General features: G+C 31.9%; 1 protein-coding gene across 2 annotated transcripts; it reads left to right on the plus strand.

The window, feature by feature from the left end:
* Positions 1 to 12112: 12112 nt before the first annotated feature.
* LOC128173468 (uncharacterized) lies at positions 12113 to 18388 on the plus strand. Of its 2 annotated transcripts, none has more exons than XM_052839158.1 (2): positions 12113 to 12162; positions 17391 to 18388. In XM_052839158.1, the coding sequence occupies exon 2, from the start codon at positions 17400 to 17402 to the stop codon at positions 18186 to 18188; it is 789 nt and encodes a 262-aa protein (XP_052695118.1). In that variant the 5' UTR covers positions 12113 to 12162; positions 17391 to 17399; the 3' UTR covers positions 18189 to 18388. The 2 variants fall into 2 exon arrangements, with proteins under 2 accessions (XP_052695118.1, XP_052695117.1); XM_052839157.1 differs by lacking the exon at positions 12113 to 12162 and adding an exon at positions 14170 to 14282.
* The last annotated feature ends 4078 nt before the right edge of the window (positions 18389 to 22466 follow it).

Here is a 22466-nt window from a genome sequence, read left to right on the forward strand (position 1 = left end):
TAAAATTCTTGACCCCTTTGTTAGGGGTTCAGGCTCTAGGGTGGGGCCAATATGGCCATATTGTAAAAAATGTTTTAAATCTTAAAAAATCTTCTTCTCTACTCCCACATATGTGGGCAAAAAACTGATTAAAATGGTTATAATGTCTACTAACTCCTCTACCTAAATTGTGAAATTCATGGCCTCGGGACATGGAGGGGGGGGGGGGGTGCAATATGGGAATATAGTGTTAATGCATATACTGTTTAAAAATTTTCTTCTCTTTTCTCACACATCTGTATTAAAAACTGACTTATAGTTATGTTTACCAGGGAGTCCTCTACTGAAATTTTAATTTTCATTTCTCCGGGAGTATGGGTTTTGACTCTAGGGCAGGGCCAAAATAAATGTATGGGTGTTAATGCATATAATGTTAAAAAATTATCTTCTTTACTCCCACACGCCTGAAAGGAAAACTGAATTCATGATTTTGTAGACCAGATCTGTAAGTTTTTTGCGAAAATTATAGGTTTCATTGTTCTTTTTTTAAAGATTTCAGGCAGGGGGGTGGTCGTAATTACAAATTTATAATTTTTCTACCCCAGAATGAAACCTAATTAATTAAATGCATATATAAGACTCCTCGACAAGTTTGTGTATGGGTTATATGCTACTCAGGTGACCGTTAAGGCCAATTGGCCTCTTGTTGAAGAAAAGGTGGACAATAACAAATTCAAACATTCAAGACCCCCTTCTTTCAGTACTCTCGGTACTATAATTTGGGTGTTGCTGAAACGCGGAACGGAACGGAAAACGGAAAATCTTGTCTAATGTTATTTACTTGATAGATTTGTTAATCATGCTAAAAAAACGATATACTTTATGTAATTTTTAAATTTTTTTGAAAGATTATCAATATTAGATTATATATTCAAGAATAACTGTTTCCTCAAAATTAACAGTACATGCATTGACCACTATATTCTATCCCAAAATATCCTCGATTCACAATTTGCTGAGTAACTCGATATATTAATATATACCTCAGGGTTCAAGCGATTTTCTTTCAGAGGCATAAATAATGCTCATTATTCCCTCTTTAAAACATCCTCTCTAGCTCATCAGCTGGTTTCAAAACATGGCTAAGAATAAAGAAGTCTATGGGGATTTGCATTTCAACAGACCTTGATTATAACTTTGAAAAATCGGCAAGGTCTTCTTAGTGACTTCCAAATAAAGAAAAGGTGTCAACATTTTCCATTATAAATCTCCGTAAGAAATCTGTTTTCGATCCTGTGAATTTTTCTGATTAACAAATGATATGTCCATGATGTTTTGTTGGATATTTCCCGTTTCATCTATTTCAATTGCATCTTTTACAGGTATGTGTATTTTTTTTTAAATCGTCCAAATGTGCTGCATGAATATTTTGGGATCTACATACTATAGTCCCAATTTATAATCGGAAAATCTAACCAGGCAAAGTCTAGAGCTCTCTATTCGGATCACATGTATATAGCTGCAGGAATGAACAACTGCCAAGTAATGCTAACGTAAACCAAATTGCATGGCTAAAAATACTAGTTTCACTAAATACCGGGTATTTTAATGTTTAATGCATTTTAATTTTTAATGTCGTCAGTCGTACGGTTTTTTCCCCATCTTAATGATACTGTATCGTCTGTATGATTTAAAATCGTATAGAACTCCAAAAATTCAATTTCCAAAGTATATGTACAACATATTTGAAATATAAAAATACTCAAAAAACACATAAAACGCTTTTATTAAATGCGTACGTTACGCTGATATGCCAGCAATACAATATAAGAAAAATAAGTAAAAAAAATTATAGCTAATTTACTCGTTTAATCATGTTATTATTTCACAATTCGTATACATTTGATTTTTTTCCGTTTCATACTCAACTAAAGACAATTGAATACAATGCTATATTTGATAGACATTCATAAGAATATCAATAAGACAGACACATGTTGATAATCATTTAATAGATATGAATAAATGATGCAAAGTAAATCATTTCCGGCCAGTCTATACCCTTTTAAAGCAATAAACGTGATATGATATTTTCCGTTTTCCGTTCCGTTCCGCTTTCCGTTCCGCGTTTTAGCAACACCCCAATAATTTTACTTTGTCGCCTGGGATAATCTCGGCGATGAGTCGTTAGCCATTTTTGTCTCTGTATACACACCCCTGGGATTGTGTTTGGAATTTTTTCTTTAACGTGGTTAAGTTTGTAAAATATCCAGAGGTGCTTGAGGTTCTTAAGACTTCTGCGAGATTGGTTCAGTTCTTGAAAAATGTTCGAGCGGAAGTACAAGTGCTCGGATAATATTTTCAAAGTACGCATGTACTTGTCTTTTTTCCTATCACATCCTTCTTTGATTTATGTTCAAACATTAAAGTTTATTAAGATATATGTCTTATTTCATCATCTAGCGGTTATTAAAATTAAATGATATTCAGAACAGAGTTATCGTTTGCGTTCAACCACTCTGCATGTGGTTGTAGGTAGAAACATTGGATTGCTTAATAAAATAATAGCCATGTGTGCATGACATGCTTTAAAAAATATTGGTGGCTGTTTTATATAAAATCCTAGTATATCGAGCAATTTTCAAGGAACATTCTAAATAAAATAAAATAGTCTGTTTCACTAATTAATTGTCTGTTTTAAAAATAATGGTCCGTAGTGCCATTTTTGACTCCTTATAGAAGTTTTAAGGACATGAATATTGCAACTTTTTAAAAGTTGAAAAATGGATTTAAAACGGGTTATCTCGCTTTGCTTAATGAACGTAGAAATAGGCATACCACGTTTTCTATTTAAGAAATGAATACTTACATTTTATGATTTTTTATTAAAATATTCTTTTAAAAATTAAAAGTATTTTTACTTTTAGTTCTGAAGTTATCTTTTTTGTGACATTTCATTACTTATAAGTCATTTCTAGGCAACTGATTATACCAAGGCGGTGAAGAATTCTTAAAAAATATATATTTATTGTTTTTTGGGGTTTTTTAATTGAACTTTCACATATTCACATACCATAGTATAAGTATTGCACATAATCACACACACACACACACACACATATATATATATATATATATATATATATATATATATATATATATATATATATGTTGCAGTGTATACATTTACATTAAATTTATAGTATTTGTTTGATAGATATAATTAATATTTTGATATAACGTATATATATGTATTACTTCTCAGAATAGAATACAATATAATTTGAACAAGTTGTGGTATATAAATATATGTGAAAATGGTTTTCTTTTTAGAAAAAAAAGGAAAAATTCAAAGATACAGAGCAAAAAAAAAAACAAAAACAAAAGAAAAAATAATAAGAAACAGGGACATTAAGGAGAGAATAAAGATGGTGATGACTTTTCCAAACGTTGAAATATATCTTTCCAATAAATATCAAACAAATGATAATTACAGATTTTCAGAAGAAAAAGTTTTTCAATAAACATTCTTCTGGTTATAGAATTCTTAATGTTTTCTACATTTAGCCTTGATGTTTTTATTTTAGTTTGCAGAATACATTGTTTTGTGAAAAGATTGATTAAATTTTTCAACCTATGAATATCTCTATTATCAAATTTTCCAAAAAGGATTGTATATTGGTCAAAATTTGTTTGTAAACCAAAGATATCTGTCATCCATTCCTCCAAATCAATCCAAATTTCTTTCACTAAATAACAGTCAACAAAAATATGTTTTATTGTCTCAGGGGTCTGTTGACAAAAGTAACACAGTGGAGAATTTACTATCCCTACTCTATGTAAATGATAATTGATAGGCAAGATTCTATGTTATAGTTGGTATTGAAGTTACAGTAATTTTGAATCTTTTGTGCACTTAAAGGGCAGACTTTAAATTTTCCTCCATTGTTTTTGAGTTAATCTGATTTCTGACATCCATTTTTTCCTGATTTTGGATTAGTTTTTTTCTTTGATATCAAAAGGTTGTACATGTCACAACAACCCTTCTTAGATCTACAAAATATTTCTACTGTATTTGGGTAACCAATATTACAATTCTTAGTTAACGGTATATTTAATACTTTCACATAATTTTGTAATGCTTGTGTTAGACCGAGATATTGAACACAATTTGTTTTTAATTTGAATCTCTTTTTCAACTGATTATAACTAAAAATCTGATTGTCATATTCATACATATCCCATAAAACCTAAGTTAAATAAATCCTTAAAGAAAACTGATTTATTGTCGATTTTAATATCTGGATTATACCATATGTGTTCCTTAAACAATCTATCACAAAATATATATGATTTTACCTGACATTTTGAATCTAAAAGGGGACAAGGGGATGTCGAAAAGCCCTTACTTTTTGTTGAGGACAAAAAAGTTCTTGTTTTCCTTGCTTTTGATTTTCTATCAACTGGTCTCTCTGCACCTTCACACATTTTTTTAAACGGATCAAGTTGCCGATTCGTATTTTTCTTAATTTTTTACCGGGTTTTCCAACGGAAAAATTCGGTTATTAAAATCGTCAAAATGACATGCGGGCGGGGGGGGGGGGGGGAGGGGGGGGGGACTGGCATAAGGGTACCCTCATTGTACGGATAACTCTTCCTACAGTTTTCAAGATAGGAAGTTGTTCTTTCGAAGATCAGTTGTACATATATAAGAGGTCTGCATAATACTATGCTTTTGATTTTTGATAATTTATGAGAAAAAATACATGTACGAGCTTTTGAACTTAGTCATTTTTTGTCAAAATATTGCATATAGGGTACCCCATTTCATTGGACACGGTTGTTAGTGTTTATCAATCCGGTTTGCTGTCATATTGACAGCTTTTCACTTATTTCTTTTTATTTTATAAATTTATGATTCATATTGAATGTATGGTATAGTTTGCCTGTTTTGGACAAGCTTGAGTTTCTCATTAACACTTATTTTAGACCTTATCTCATTTGAAATATTGTCAGTAAGTTTCCAATGGCAGTTTAAACGTAACATACAATTTTTAAATGTTTTTTTGTATACTGGAAATACGTTGCATGATATAACTCTGTTAAAAGGCCTATGTGATGTCCTTTGTATTGATGTTTACTAATTTTATTTTTATCGGGCTCTGCTTCTTTTACCCGTTGCCATCTAAAAGTCCCACGTTATGTACGATCAATAGTATTTTACTGGTTGAAAAATAAAAAAATAAATCTTTATTTATATATATCACTGGAACCTCGAATCAGAATATTTCTCTCTCATAAACCCGTGATCTCTCGGACAGCTTCTGACTATTTTCCAAGCATACACTACATTGTGGCAGAAAAATCAAGGATCATTTCATTTCTTTTTATTACACCTCTTTATGGTGTGACATCCTTGATCAATTTATCCTTGGTTCCGAGGAAAAGGTATCGGTAAAATAACTTTTTGAATTACAAATAAATAAAATTTCTGCATAATAATATAAAATATATATTCCTGAATTTACCTGTATTCTAAGATATCTCCTTAAAAGAACTAGGCGATAAATTAGCACGAAACACTAGAACTAATGTATATAACACATGATAAAGAAAAATTTTCTGTTGTTTTTAAGCATTATCTTTTATTTCCATGCAAAACATAAAAGATAGTAAGCGAACATCAAATTAAAAAAAAAGATTGAACAAACATTGCACGAATCAAAGGAGACATATCTTTCAGGGATACCGTCGTCATGAATCCATTGATGACTGTCAACAGTTCATCAAAGTGGTATCGTGGATTCAGAAAACTAGTAAATAGGATTCTCACCCATAAAAATGTGAAACTGTATTCCTTTTATTGATTGTATGTCAATATGGATATGTATTCCCTTATATATTTCGTACCTCAATGGCTGGTATGTGAATTAATCGTCGAATAATGCCAAAGAACTTATTGAAAACGGTCTCATGAAACATCGTTTAATTGGAAAAAATGATGGTATTTTGGAATCATGTTTCGTCACGTCTTGAAAAAATGTAAACTCTGAGTTTTTGCGATGAACATTGTCCTGTTAAACCCAGCCAGTGAATCTTTCTGATGGAATCATGCAATTGAAAACATAATTTTAAACAACTTTGGAAGCATATGCGGTAGCTAAGGTAATGGCGCATACCCTAGTATATATATTCGTTATTGACATTTTTTATTCATATTTCAGAAACATGTATTTGAGGGTGTATCCATATTAAATTTTATCCAGTTGACTGGTCAACGGTTATAAAAAACTAGGTATTTTGATAGTCACATGGGGTCATTATAAGCATTCCAAATTAATTTTCTGTATCGGCTCTAATACTTGTCTTCTGATTAAATTCCACCTTCCCTGATTAATAGCTCTGTTTTAATAAACTGTTATATATATATATATATATATATATATATATATATATATATATATATATATATATATATATGAAACAATTTAAGGAGTTATTAGAGTTGGAATCGCTGAATTCAGTAAAAAAAAATGATAAAACCGTACATAGGTAAACATATACAACAGACTTTATAATGCAACAAATTTTACATGGCTAGGTATAAATTTCAAAATACTGGCTCAAATGTTTAAGGAGTTTGAGTCGTTACTTAAAAACCAAACTGTATTTGAAATTATATCAAAGTGTAATGTAAACGTAATAGTATCAAATTTGGCAAGTTCAAACGGCCTTACACTATTGAAATACGACCAAATAAAGGATTGTGATTAATTTCTGTAAAAAAATGGCTTAATTATAAGGCAGTCGGTAAATAATTAATGTTTGATTGCTAGGCCGTCGTCGCTTCAAATGTTCTGATAATGTACCTTTGTGAGCTCCTTCAACATGAAAAATATAATATATTTCGTTTGAACTCTTATTTTCTTTTTGGAAAACGTCAATTAGAATCAGGGCGGGTCTTAAGGTTTTATCGGTTAGTCGTGTTTGATATGTATTCATTCTGACGTTCAAACTTTGCACGGGAAAATTTGTAGTGTATGGTCATCAAAATCAGTAATTGATAAGGTTCTTATTGAGGTAACCGGTATAATGGTAATGTGCTTTTGAAGATATATGAAATGCTGCTTGTCCAATAAAAACTTAAGAAGTTTTCAGATACAGTTGATCCAGCAATAGCTATAGTCACCAGTGTTCCGGTATGTAACATCTTACCACCCGTGTATGCACACCATACAATTGAACCGAACATTACTAGTTCTACAAAACCGTTAAGTGTATCAGACCCCTTAAGGTCAGACGACACGTTCCTCGAGCATATTTTTTTATCTCCTCGAAATAAAGAGTTTCAATAAAAATTATTATTTATAATCATTTTTTTAAATGATTTAGAATTTTTATTTGATACATTTGTTAACGTAGATGGCCGAGTGGTTAGTACGGTGGCCGCACACTGCTAGGACTTTAGGTTCCATGTGCAGTGAGTTCAAACACCAGTCCCGGCTTTAAATATCATAATAAAAAATTTTATATTAGCAATTCAAGCGTATTCTCAAGATGATTATATTGGATATTTCATATTCTAGTATTTTGCAGAAATTTATGGTAAGGTATCCTAATTTTTTGCAAGAAAGCTTCTCAATGTAGTAGTAAATCAATGACAAATTCCTGGAAAAAAAGTTATATAAAATTGTCACTGTCACAGTGTAGCGTATAAGACCACTTAACATGCAATACAGTTAATGGTGTAAGACCACATGACAAAACAATCAATGTATAACCAATAACAAAAAATAAACTCACAAATACACTAAATAAATAAATAAAACATTAACCTGAACATTCTATCGAACACGTATAAAAACAGATACCTAAATCCTATATACTTCAATATTACTAATATTGTTAATGGACTCCGGCTCACTGACCAAAACATGGGTATGGATAGTATCATAGTAAAGAGAACAGCCCGAGTATAGTCCATTACCGAACAATACCTGATGTGACACAATTGAGGCACTAAAAAGGACAAACTTAAAGTAAATTAAGAAGTACCCTTCAGAAAAATGTATGCATGAATTAATCTATTAATTGTGACAGCTTGCAGAAGACAAAATCTTAAAAAAGATTTGTTTAAAGATCAGCTTGAATCCTTTCAATGAATGTTTATTTCTCTCAAACCATATAAATGCTACATGAGCTAAAAAGAACCCAAAAATATTTACAAATGTACAAATGGAGTATCAAGTAAGGAAGAGTACAGGAAGTAAATAAGTATTTCAAAAAGACATCGTTTATGCCTCAATTAAATCATACATGGACTGGATGTAATAGCGCTTGAATTACGTCAGACATTGTTTAATGATGCATATAGAATTACCTTTAAATGCAAAACCATTGTGTATTGCTTTTAAATTTCCTGTTTATTAAAAAAGACAAAAATTACCTGCACCGAAAAAACTAATCACAGTATTGCCGTTCGCATCTCTAGGTGCTGATTTAAGAGAGAGAGAGAGAGAGAGTGAGTACCACATTCTTTATAAGTGTTACCTCAACAGCTTTTGCAGCAAACAATATATAACGACTCGCTTGTGATTAACAATCAAACATATGCAGAGAGTTGATGAGATCTGTTTTGTTTGTTCCTGTTTTATGTAAAATGACTTCTTTAACCGCCATCGGACAATCATTCTCATGTAGCATACTTATGATTTAAGTTCTAGCACTTACCACTAAAGTGTTGGCACCTCGAAGCATGAATCAAACAAGAAGCAATCTCAAAGATCTTAAGTGAAATCGGAAGACATATAGCAGCTTAGATAAATTGCCTTTAAAAGTTCAGTCTTTGAATTGAAAATCGTACTTTTCAGGAACAAATAGCGTATATAGCTGTCATTGGTGTTATATAATTGATACAAATAAAAATGAAAATTGGCAAACTCAACCCTGGGTCTATTCAAGAAGGATACAAACAATCAAAGTACTGGAGTACTGAAAGCCGGGCTCTTTTGGTGTGTCCTTGTGCATATTGTGTAGTAAAGACTGAAAATCTCTCTCTCTCTCTCTCTCTCTCTCTCTCTCTCTCTCTCTCTCTCATGCATTTAATGTCGGCAAAGCGTCAGTGAGCGACTAAATTTTGTAAGCGGCTATAAACAAAAATATGTCTGTCTAGTAGAAAAAAGTTCAACAGTTGCTGCCATGAAATTTGCAACAAGCGTTATATATTCAATCCCCATTTCTTCAACACGCAGCAAAGTAGTTCATGGAAATTCATTCGATTTGTATGTGTCCAATATGCATAATCTTGTTTTTAAATCACAATATTAATAAGAAAACTAAAAAGATTGACAATTCTCTCGAAATTAAAAAAGAAACAAAATGCCAACACTTTTGACAAAACGTGGCTCTTTGTGTAACTATTTGGTATAGCGGAAGCTTTTACTTTTACGTTGTTTGGTTTTTTGTTTACTTTTGAAGTTGCGCTATTTATAGTAACATTGGCGATTTGCTTCCTACAGACAGAACTCTGCTTTCAGCAGAGCCCGGCTAAAAATGAGTGTGAAATAACTCGTAAATATACCTTTTTTCTCAATATATATTTATTTAAAATAAGTTTAAAAGAAGAAGAATAAGTGAGGTCGCACTCAATATTAACAGCATCAATCTGATATTGAAAAATACCATTTACACAGAGCGTTAATATAAATAGTTTTGTAGTATTTTTATGCGAATAACCCTTTCTACCCTCAACAAACTAAGAGCATTTTCAAATGGCCTACTCTACATGTGGTAGACAGTTGTTTTTTTTCCTTATTACATAGTGACATCGTCTTGTGGCATGAATTAAATATTAATAAAGGAAAATGTTGTACACGGAAACAAAATTATAAAAATAAAGAAACAATTATAGTGATACATACAACATGTTGAAAAAAAAATATAATCATAATTCAGGAACATTTAGTAATGTTGAAAGATATTATTTAAAGCTTTTTTTATATTTAGCTCTGAATAATCATTTTTCAAAAAATGCATTGTCGTTACGTACATGTTCATTTGATTTACCTGAATCCTTTATTTTATTTCCAGAGCAGAAGAAAAATAAAATATCGTATTGCTAAATTTCAAATGTCAATTAAGCTCTGTACAAATTTGGTATTTTGGTTTTGGTACAATTTACATATATGAACATTAAGGCAGGCATATACCCAGCTAGGTTTTAAGATGTCATAACTACATATTCAACGCATAATGCTAAAGTGTTACTTAGTCATTTTACAACAATTACTGGTCTTAACTGTACTGTTAATTAAGATTGCACAAGTCGGTTGTCGCGATACCCGTTACAGGCATAAAATTAAACATTTACCTACTAAATGTCGGTATTAAAAAAATGTTCATTTTTCTATTTGTATAAACTTTAACGCCATGCGGCGCAGCAAATATACATCATAGCGAGCGCAGCTCTCCGGCGCCGGCGCGAAGCGAGCTCTACCGGCAAGGCGTGTGTGAATAGAAAATTCGGACTAGTTGCACATTCATTCAACGGATTTTTTTGGCGTCAGTAAATCGGACCAGTAATGCCTTGTTTTAATCGGACCAGTAATTCCCTATAAATATGGTTTCCCATTTCACACTCTCACGAGAACAAGATAAAGACTATGTACATCATGCATTGTAAATAAAATAATTCCATTACATTCTTCTTCTTACATTTCTTGCACATTGATCTCACAGAATATTTCGGCGTCAGTATATTTCGACCCACAATGCAATTTATCAATGTCGGTCGATCTCACTAGACTTGATTCCTTCTCGCGAGAATCAAAGTAAAACTTTTGAGAAACAGATAAATTGTGTAATTTCAAGAATATCATGCTTTTTAAGTAAACAAAACAGTATATTTCACTTAGGTTTTTTTTTAAAGAGACAGACGACACTTGACGACGTGAACTTTGACGTCACAATAAGGGGAAATTACTCTAAGTAGTTATTGTTAATCTGCTGAAATATTAATACCAAAATCTTCTCAAAATCTTGCAAAGCTAACGAATGGGGACATCTTTTTTTTTTTAATAGGAAACAGTTGTAACCTGCTCTCATTTTGGATGAAAGCTCACATTTATTTTATTCACTATATATTAACAGTATCTTCCAGAAACGTTTTTTTTAAAAGAGGGCGCGGCAGCATCATTCAAAACATATTTACAAGCAAAATGAGAAAGAAATTCTCAAAATCAGGGAAATTCTAATCCGGGTGAGGAATTGTGAGTGCGTAGTATGCATTTAGCTCTTTAACTGCTCAATGGTATTTTAATTTTCACATTTATTACATCCTTTCGGGGAGGGGGGGGGGGTCCAAAACCGTTTTTCTTATAAGATTAGCAATTTTTTTTATACGTAAATTATATATTTTTTTTTAAACGGGGGGGGGGGGGGGGGGGGGGGAGGGACTCTATGATAAGTCAATTTTTTATATGTAAGTTTAAAAAAATGTCTGCTGCAAGAAAAGAGGAACTAAACTGCAATAAACATTATGTTAAAATCTTTATTATTCAACAACATTGTATCTGAGATAAATTCTATTTAATTAAATAAACAATCTTATAAATTATGAATAATGAAAATTTACTATAAAAAATAGGCATGTTTATATTTTATTTTGCATTCAAATTCATTTACGTTACGTTGATACTTTCATTTTTATTGATTTATCATAATTCATTATTTGATCACATGCTGCGCTCGCCCCAACGGTCGCACCGTAAAACATATTATGTAGAAAATGACTGTAAAGGACGTTTCATATAACTTTTACCTAAATATAGAAATATTTTTATTGAAGAAAAATCGGGTGTTTACATCATAGGAGTAATCGGAAGCGTTGCTATGAATTTGTGGTTGCTGCGGGTCACTTGACGTAGGCAAGTTTGTCAGCTTATCGGAAATGATCAATTGATGTCATTGATTACAAAATTTTAAAGTGGTGAAATTTCTATGGTTTATCTTTTTTTCCAAAGAGAATAAATGCTAGCAAAAATTAAGCAAGAACTTTATCAATATTTCCTGCAATTGAAAATATGTTGGTCATGTGATTGAAAAGTTCCGGTTTTATCCTGAACGAAAATATTACATACACTAATAGTTAAATATTAAAGGCCCACGATACAAAAAATATAAATCGTAAGTAAACTTTTGGTCGATTTTTTAATATTCATATATATAACAGAGAGCGAAAGTTATTTGGGGGGGGGTGTTAGTTTTTTTTTAACTTTAGTAAGATTATTCTAATTGTAACGAATACTTAAATAATAAGTGATGACAATTTTTTGCTGGATTGCTGAAATTTGGCTGAAGTTTTAATAATATTACTAGCATGCACTGTTTTGATCAAAATAATGATAACTGACACAAGGAACAAATAACTCAATATTTTTTGATCGCTGATACAATAATGACGACTATGAATGAAATTGCTTACATTGTTATGCAAACGACATATACTCTGTGCGCACGGTGTATTTGTTTATACAAAATTCGAATATAATTGCAAACTATATATACTTATTTCTTCTGTGTTTTGTTTATTTTCAACGTCCTTCGCCTGTTCAAAATTAAATGGACATTTTTTTGAAATTCGTAAAATGAGCAACCCTCAATCTGGAAAAAATCGACAGTTAATTTCTACACTAGCAAAGATACTCTTGTACTGTTTAACAACGATGCACACTTTTGAGTTCATTTAATTGTATGATTAAGTTAGTTAAATATGTGTAGCATCATGAAACAATATTTCCGATGTGCGTTGTCAGCAATTAATAAGAAACGAACTTTTTTGCTGTTTTAAAGTTTCCTGTTTGAGTCAAACCTTTTTAGCGCAGAAAAAAAGTTATTAATAAAATAAAGGAAAGAGCTACTTCAAACATGCAGATAAAGCATGGTACGAGAGTCGTGATTAACGGCTTATCGCTCAGAACATCTAAGCAGAGAATTGCTTTATTAAAACATCATACCCATGTAAAAACCTTTATTCGAAAATTGAGGCGGTAGACATGGGTTACAGATTTTCGATCGGTTGGTTAACAAAAATTTAACCAATGGGGGATCAAATGTTCGTGGCTTTCATGGGTAACCCTTGCCAACGATTTTAAATCCCCATAAATCTATATACAAGCATTTGTTTAATATTTATTAAAATTAGTCCAGCTTGCAACCAACGAAATTAGATCCCTACAAACCAGAAAATAATGGCTACTCAAAAACATTGACCCCATGAATTAAAATGATTCATCAGTAGTCAGTACAAAATATTTATCCCCTTTTCTGATTAAGGAACAGATCATTAATGTGTACACATTTTATTTATGAACTAAACATGGTTACCATTTCCATATTTTTTGTATGTTAGAGTTCGACTTTGACAGATGTTCTTAAACAACCTATTATCAATCATAAAATATATAGATGAAGAATGTCGGATTTGATATACTTGTATCCTTTATTTTATTCCCAGAACATAAGAAAAATAAAATATCGTAATGTTAAATTTCAAACGTCATTAAAGCTCTGTACATATTTGGTATTTTGGTTTTGGTACAACACACATATATTAACTTTAAGGCAGGTATATACCCAACTAGGTTTTAAAATATCATAACTACATATTCAACGCATAATGCTAAAATGTTAGTTAGTCATTTTACAACAATTAAGTGGTCTTAACTGTATTGTTGATTAAGATTGCACAAGTCGGTTGTCGCGATACCCGTTACAGGCATTAAGTTAAACATCTAACTACTGAATGTCGACATTAAAAAATGTTCATTTTTCTATTTTTAAAAACTTTAACGGCAAGGCCGCCCAGCAAATATATATCATATGTACAAAATGACTGTAAAGGACGTTTCAGTTAAGTTTTAGATAAATCTAGAAACATTTTTATTGAAGAAAAATCGAGTGTTTACATCATAGTGGTAATCGAAAGCGTTGCTATGAATTTGTGGTTGCTCCGGGTTACTTGACGTAGGCAGCTTATCGGAAATGATCAACTAATGCCATTGATTACAAAGTTTTAAAGTTTATAAACTGTAACCTTGTGTCCTTATTGGTGAAATTTCTATGGTTTATATTTTTACCAAATAGAATAAATGCAAGCAAAAATTAAGCCAGAACTTAATTATTATTTCCTGCAATTGCGAATATGTTGGTCATGTGATTAAAAAGTTCTGGTATTATCCGGAACTAAAATATAACATACACAGATTGTTTAACATAAAAGACCAACGATACAAACTATATAAATCGTAAGTAAACTTTTGGTCTGTTTTTTAATATACATATATGCAACTGAGAGCGAAAGATAGTTTTGTGTTGTTTTCAATTTTAGTGAGATTATTTAATTGTAACAAAATAGTTAATTAATAGTGATGGCAATTTCTCGTAAGATTGCTGACTTTAATAACTTTACTAGCATGCGCTGTTTTGATCAAAATAATGATAACTGATACCGGGACCAATAACTCAATATTTTTTAATCGCTGAAACAGTAATGAAACTACACCTTGCCTTTTTACGACTTAAGATGATATTGCTTACAGTGCTATGCAAACGACATTATTGTACTATTGTGCGCATGGTGTTTTCGTGCATACAAAATTCGTATATAATTGCAAACTACATATTCCTATTTCTTCCGAGTTTGTTTATTTATTTATTTTTTGATAGTATGAAAATGTATTTTTTTATCATTCAAATTGTATGATACAAAACATATTAATAAACTAACTGCTTCTACATAGATCTCAAATTTTCAAAGATACAAAGTGTATTTAACAGTGCAATGAAACAATTGCATCAATATTGCATATATAATGAACGTTTACTAAGAAAACAAATTACATATTAAGCACATTTTATATTGAGAGAGAGAAAGCACTCTAGAGTGAGTTTGTTTATTTTAAACGTTCCTTGCCGGTTCAAAATTAAGTGGGCATTTTTTTTAGAAATTCGTAAAATGAGCATCCCTCAATCTGAAAAAATCGACAGATTCTTCCCTATATTTCACCAAATTATGGTGATTTTTTTTTATAGGGCAATTGTTGATGCTTCGTGGCTCTAGCACTTTCTACACTGGTATAAATACTCTTGTAGCGTTTTACAACGATGCACACTTTGGAATTCATTTAATTATATGATTAAGTAAATTAAATATGTGTAGCATCATGGAAAAATATTTCCGATGTGCGTTGTCAGCAACTAATAAGTAACGAACTTTTTTGCTGTTTTAAACAGTTTCCTGTTTGTAGTCGAAGCCTTTTAGCGCAGAAAAAAAGTTAATAATAAAATAAAAGGAAAGAGCTACTTCAAACATGCAGATAACGCATGGTACGAGAGTCGTGATTAACGGCTTATCGCTCAGAACATCTAAGCAGAGAATTGCTTAATTAAAACATCATACCCATGTAAAATCCTTTACTCAAAAATTGAGGCGGAAGGTTACAGATTTTCGATCGTTAACTTACATTTGTGTAATATAACTTCGATATTATTTTCTCAATAAAAAAAATATATCTCTTAAATTTTAAGTGTCTGTATTTAATTATCAAACTGAAAGTTTTTTTAATTCCTCTCTAAAGTACAGGATCATTCAATCAACTTAACAAAATAAGGATGTTGGTCGGTAAAATAAGCCATTAAGCTTTGAAATGTTACATGAATGATATGATTTGTCTAACTATAATTTGTTATTCAGTTAAGAAAAAGTCAAAATATTTCTCACTTTTAAGTTAAGGTATTCTCCTATATTTTGATATGGAGCTCGTCGTTTTAAGGAAATTAATAGTCTAAAAATAGCTACGATCGTTTAGCCTGCCAAAAGATATTGTATAATCAAATGAGTATCTATAATAGAAATTGAGCATAATTACAGTTTATACAACTTATTTATCTACTGAGTGTTGATCTTTTAGATAGGAATTTATAGTGGTCAAAATAACTAATAAGTCGATGACATATTTATAACAATTGGAAAAACGTACCGTGTAACCTTAAAAGCGTGCTTTGTACGTATAATTTAAAATTTTTATGTAAAAACCCCCAAAAATAGTTTTATTTAAAAAGTGAAATTTAGTCTCTTTGTTACTTATAATATGACAAAACGCGAACATATTTTTATAACTCATCAAAAATGAGAGCAAGACACCAAAATAGATATAGTAAATCCTTCCAAATACATAAGATTTGTCTGTTTCTAATTCAAAGGTTTTAACGTAATATTCTAGGATTGATATCTAACGTGCGAGTACCCATTATTGCCGAATGTTATAAAAACAGCTAGATTTCCGCTATCTAATCGTAGTTTTCAGCTACAAACCAAATTAATTAAATAATATAATTTTTAAGACACTATAAGAGTTGGGAATGAAAAAAAATCTACTTCAAACAGTTTGGAACTCGCCTTAACAAATGTAAGCCTATGAAAACGTATCTCAACTGTATCCGTGCGATGACACATGCCACAGAATGTTTGACTTGTAATCCATTTTGATGACAGGGCATTTTTTGTTTAGCTCCAAATTCGAAGAATATTTACCTCCTTGTTATGATATTTGACAAAAATACGCAAGATACAATTCCTACTACACAATGATAAAGAAAGAAAGCCGAGCGTCTGCTTGCTTGTAAGACGCCATTTTGTTTGCAACCTGAGGCGGATAAAAGATTTATCCACACGCACTTGCGGTGTGAATCAGAGGCGTTGCTATTAACTTTCACACACATTATTTCTTTTACTGGACACACATAAATATATATTGAAAAAGCTTTTAATAAATGAACAATGCATTTCTTTAAATTTTAATCATTTGTCCCAAGACATGTGAAGCGCATGTTCCCCCGTTTGTGTGCATGTGGCCGCAGGGACATTGAAAAGAATATTGCTTATAATATGATTGAATTGCGTTTATGATATAATTTTCTATGTTATATTCTTACATTTTATCTTAAATTGATAGATTCTTTAAAAAGTTTGACCTTTTTACCGATTAATTATTGGAAAAAAACCGAAAAGATATGAGCGGCAATAATGGGTACTCGAACTTCCGGTAAATCGAAGGTCATGGACAGGGTTTAATTTTAGCCAGAAGTAAGTCGATATTGATGAAAATAAAATAAAATAATTCCTCAAATTAAATAAATGATCAGTGCAGAGATTTGCTTAGAAATTTTTACATGACAGCTTACATGAAGAGAGTAATAGAGAAAAATTGTGTATTTTTCGGCAATTACTGGTACTCGCACGTTAGGGAAAGGAAGAGCTAGAAATAACGCAATGTCATTTTTTTGAGAGTTTTATATACAAGTTATAAAATACGACAAAAAACATGTACTTTAAATAACGTTGTTTTTTTCAGCAAGTCATTATGGACTACAGTAAATCATATACAAAAGCAAGAAGTTTTTTTGACACAGAATTTTCCTCTGAGCGAAAACAAGTTATTAAAGATTTAGAGGCCCTAGAATTGGATGTTCAACAAGAAGAAAAGAACCGGAATATTGGGTTTTCAGTGTATTCAGGAGTCGGTATTATTGGATGGGGTTTAATCATGGCAGGGGTTTTGGCAGCCCCGATTACTGGGGGCGTTTCTACTTCTTTGATAGTTGCAGGTCTTGCATCTGAGGGTGCCTCTGGTGGAGCATCTTTTCTTCATCACGGAATAAAAAAGAGCATTGTACAAAGTAAGATGGGTAGCCTACGAAAGAAATTAAGAGAGCATGAGAAAACTTGTGAAGAAATGAATCAGCATTTATCAGAGATGATAGACAGAATGGAAAAAAGGGAGATGGAAAATTTTTATCACACTGACCCGGACCAGGAAATGAAATATTTACTTAAGCAATTCAAAGTCCTACTTGAACATTCTGACAAAATGAAAAAATTCAAAGCAAAGACCGGTGATATTTACGTACTGATATCACTGCAAAATTTATTAAAGGATGTTTCTTTCAAAGAACCAAGGGATGAAGACAAATTCGCAGCTGTCACGTTCGTTGTCGATCTAAAGTCTTTGTTAGAAGATCCAAAGAGTAAGGCGGATCTAAAAGGAAGCGGCGAGTGCAAAGAGGAATGGTTAATAGAAAAAGTTCGCCAACGATACCAGGAAGAATACGATGATATCAAAAAGGTTATCCATTCTCCTAACTTCAACTAAAAGAGCAGATTTTTTGACAATAAAACAATTGCTAAATTTAAGTGGTTTCAAATGTGTAAAGTTTTAAATTCAATAAAGTTTCTGACAAATTATACCATATATTTATGACTTAAATGCATCGTGAAGTTTTCTACCTTATATCATGAGTATATATTAAGAAAACAGGCGAGCCCGGCGTTTCATTTTTGGTCGATATATTTTAAATACACACTCATTACTTTTCGTTCGCCACTTTAATATGACCATTCTATAAAAAATGTAGTGCTTACGTTAAGTTATGAAAATCAAACATACCCAACTGAATCCACCGTTTATGAGATTCTTTGAAAATTTAAAAAGTAAAATTAAAATTTGTTTGAGTTACCCTTCCGTATACAAGTAAAACACATTTTCAAAAATCCTTTCTTCATGTTATCGGGGTAGAATTAAATTTGAAAAAAAACTTGTTTAAAATTTTAATACTTTTAAAAGATTTTAACCTCGATACCAAGTTAAAGGGATTTATATAAAAAAAGATTTACTTGGAGATTATTTCGGGTTTACTTTTCGAAAAGTTATGTCCAGTTGGGGTTTACTTTGCGTCCACTAAGGGTTTACTTTGGGTTTACTCGAATTTTTCTTTTGGGGTCATCTTTAAACATTCAAATGAGAAGCAGACCCGTCTTTTATCTAACTATTTTTCTGCCTGTGATTCCCACCCCTTTTGAATTCCAAATATACATGTAGCGTCTGCCTCGGAGTTTAGTATGGGTTTATTTATCGCTAGGTTTGGTCTGACCGGTATATAGCACATTGGCCTCATTCAAACTTTAATTGATTTCTAGCGGACTAAAAATGCCGTTTATCATTATAAACAAACACTGAAAAATGTTAGAACTAGGCATGATCTCGTTGCGAGAGGATGTCCGTCAGAATGCACCGGAAGTTGTTTCTTTCTATCAGTTCTTTAAATCTCCTTATATTCCATTTAACCATCTCTAAAAACTTAAATAGACATAAAATTAAACTTTAAAAAGACACTTTTATTGCGAGCTTTTATAAACTTTTTCGGAAATTAGTAAAATCCATCCTTTTCAAAACAAAACTGAAATTAAGAAAATAAAACCGTAAGTCGGCACTAGGGAACTGAATCCGGATCACCTGGTCCCAAATCCACCACTCATAAGCCAAAATCTCGAGAACACGTGGGTCATGTTTTGTATTTATTTGAAAGTCAGCATCGAAAAATAACAAAAAATTTGAATAAAAAAATTGGAAAATTCATGTTTTATTTTTTTTCGGAGACGACCGGAAGTGAAATCTTTAGCCGAATGTTATAAAACGTCATTTATTTGGTCGTCACATCCGGTTCCGAGATATTAAATATTTCATTTTTTTTCCTCTTCACGATTCTTTTTATCAAAAAATATCGTATATATAACTTAAAAATTTTCAGTGGTGTAAAAGAGTCTCAGCCACAGTGCCCTTCGTATATCCAATCGTTTGCCATCACTTCGTCTCCGAAATTTTTTTTTAAAAAATCATGACTTCTGGGGGTAGGTTAGGGCCATAAAGGGGGAGTAGAAGTTTAACATAGGAATATCTAGAGTAAATCTTTAAAAATCTTCTCAGAAATTCGTCAACCAGGAAAGCTGAAATTTTTGTGGAAACATCCTTAGGTAGTGTAGGTTTGCAGTTGTGAAAATCATGACGCCTTGGGGTAGGTTTGGGCCACAATGGGGAATCAAAGTTTTGCATAGGACTATATAGAGAAACTCTTTAAAAATCTTCTTTTCAAACACTTATCAGCCAGGAAAGCTGGAACTTGTGTGGAAGCATCCTCAGGTAGTGTAGATTCACAGTTGTGAAAATCATGGCCCCTGGGGCGTAGGTTTGGGCCACAAGGGGGGGGGGGGGGTTAGAAGTTTAACATAGGAATATGTAGAGTAAATCTTTAAAAATCTTCTTGTCAGAAACTAATCAGACAGGATAGCTGAAATTTGTGTGGAAGCATCCTCAGCTAGTGTAGATTCACAGTTGTGAAACTCATGCCGCCTTGGGGCGTAGGTTTGGGCCACAATGTGGAATCAAAGTTTTACATAGGACTATATAGAGAAAAACTTTAAAAATCTTCTTTTCAAACACTTATCAGCCAGGAAAGCTGAACCTTGTGTGGAAGCATTCCCATGTAGTGTAGATTCACAGTTGTGAAAATCATGACCCCTGGGGGTAGGTTTGGGCCACAAGGGGGGGGGGGTTAGAAGTTTAACATAGGAATATGTCGAGTAAATCTTTAAAAATCTTCTTGTTAGAAACTAATCAGACAGGATAGCTGAAATTTGTGTGGAAGCATCCTCAGCTAGTGTTGATTCATGATGCCTTGGGGTAGGTTTGGGCCACAATTGGGGGGGGGGGGGGGGTCGAAGTTTTACATAGGAATATGTAAAGTAAATCTTTAAAAAATAATATTCTCAGAAACTAATCAGCCAAATGATTTTTTATAATTGTTAAGACTTTGGCCTAAGGAAAATTCTTCGGCCTCACAAAAAGGTTCAGAGTTTGATGTAGGTTTATTTCCAATACATAAACAATTGTTAAGGATCTTTTTGAGAACTGCAATACTAAACATGTGATATGCCTATAAAATCATCATGTTAGAAAAGGGACTAATGATTATAAACGTAAGAATATACAAGGAGAAAAAATTGACTTTATTTATACTGCATCTACATGTATCATTGTACATTGTCCAGATAGTTTGTATTATGACTACATAAAGCTGATTTATCTTACCTATTGTTCCTCAGGTGAGCGATGTGGCCCGTGGGCCTCTTGTTTTGTCAGCGTTATAATTCGATTTCTCCAAAATTTTGTCTGTTGTTGTGTTCATTATGTACTGGCATTTGAAGTCACCGGTATATAGCAAGAATTTTTAAACTTTGACCTCGATTTTACTTTTATAGTGTTCAACTTTATACTGTATTAAAATCATAACACCATAATAGTTTGAACTATAGGTATTTGTTTCATTTCTTCAAATTCCATGTCACATTTTAGCAAACATTTCAAAAAATTATTATTTCTGTTTTCCAAAAAAACGGCGTGTGACATGGGTCGCAAATAAAATATATGAACATTTTAGGTCCCCATCTTTGTATGCAAGTGGTTTTCGGATGATTGACATTACTAATTTTTTAGGTGCCAACCTCCTTATCTAATATCTGATTTAAAATAAAACGAATAAACTCGTTCATATTAGAAGCGAAGATGTATGTTATTACTCAGGCATGTAGCATGGGGGAGGGGGGCATGGGGGGGGGGGCCTGTCCATCCCCACTTTTTCTTGTTGTAGTCATTTCCTTTTATCATATTGAGAATTGAATAAAATGGAGTTCCCTCCCTTTTTGGAGTTTTTAAAAAATTGAATGGGAAAGAAAGAAATTAATATTGAAAATTAAAATTTAAGATTAAGTGCCACCACCCCCTAGTTGTTGATGTCCCTTTTTTTGCTTGTCAAATTTTTTTGGAACAGTCTGACCCTCCACTTTAAAACACGATGCTACGTTCCTGTAATAAAGCTTATTTTTAAATCTTAAATTAAGTATCAGCATATCATATGATTACGCCATTCATTCATCTAAAACTCTGAAGGGGCAGTTGATTTGGATTAACGATTTAAATTTTGAAAATGAACTTTTATAAAAAGGGTAAACATACGTCAATAATCTTAACATGTTGTCAAGCACAAGAACAACTACATCGATGTAAAGAAAGGTGGTGTATAACGAAAAAACGCGAAATACCCCCCTTATCTCTCTATATATGAATTCAATCAGTAGCTCAAAAAAAGACGAAAAAGTAAGGTCGTACTGAATTAGAACAGAATAAACGTGATGTTAAAATTTATTAATTTCCCGTTTCAAAATTTAAATCACGTTAATTTTCCGTCTTTTTTTTTCAATGTTGATCAAAATACTCATACCTACCATACAATTGAATATTTTGTATACTATTAACCAGATACCTCAAGGTGGAATAACACATCATCACAAAATGGCTGACCGCTGATCAAAACGTCATTTCGTTTTATTAAAAAGATTTCATGGACTGAAACATGTAACTTACTCCATAGCCAAGTGGATAAAGTGCCGGACTTGTGAACCGTACATACCGAGTTCGAATCCTGCAGAGGCTTTTGTTGTTACTTACTGGAATAATTATATTAGACATTCATTTTTTATCCCCAAACTGCAATTTTTTTCTTATTTGCCATTTGTACAGTTTATTTATAATTATATC

Source organism: Crassostrea angulata, chromosome 2 (assembly GCF_025612915.1).
Source record: "Crassostrea angulata isolate pt1a10 chromosome 2, ASM2561291v2, whole genome shotgun sequence".
NCBI lineage: Eukaryota > Metazoa > Mollusca > Bivalvia > Ostreida > Ostreidae > Magallana > Magallana angulata.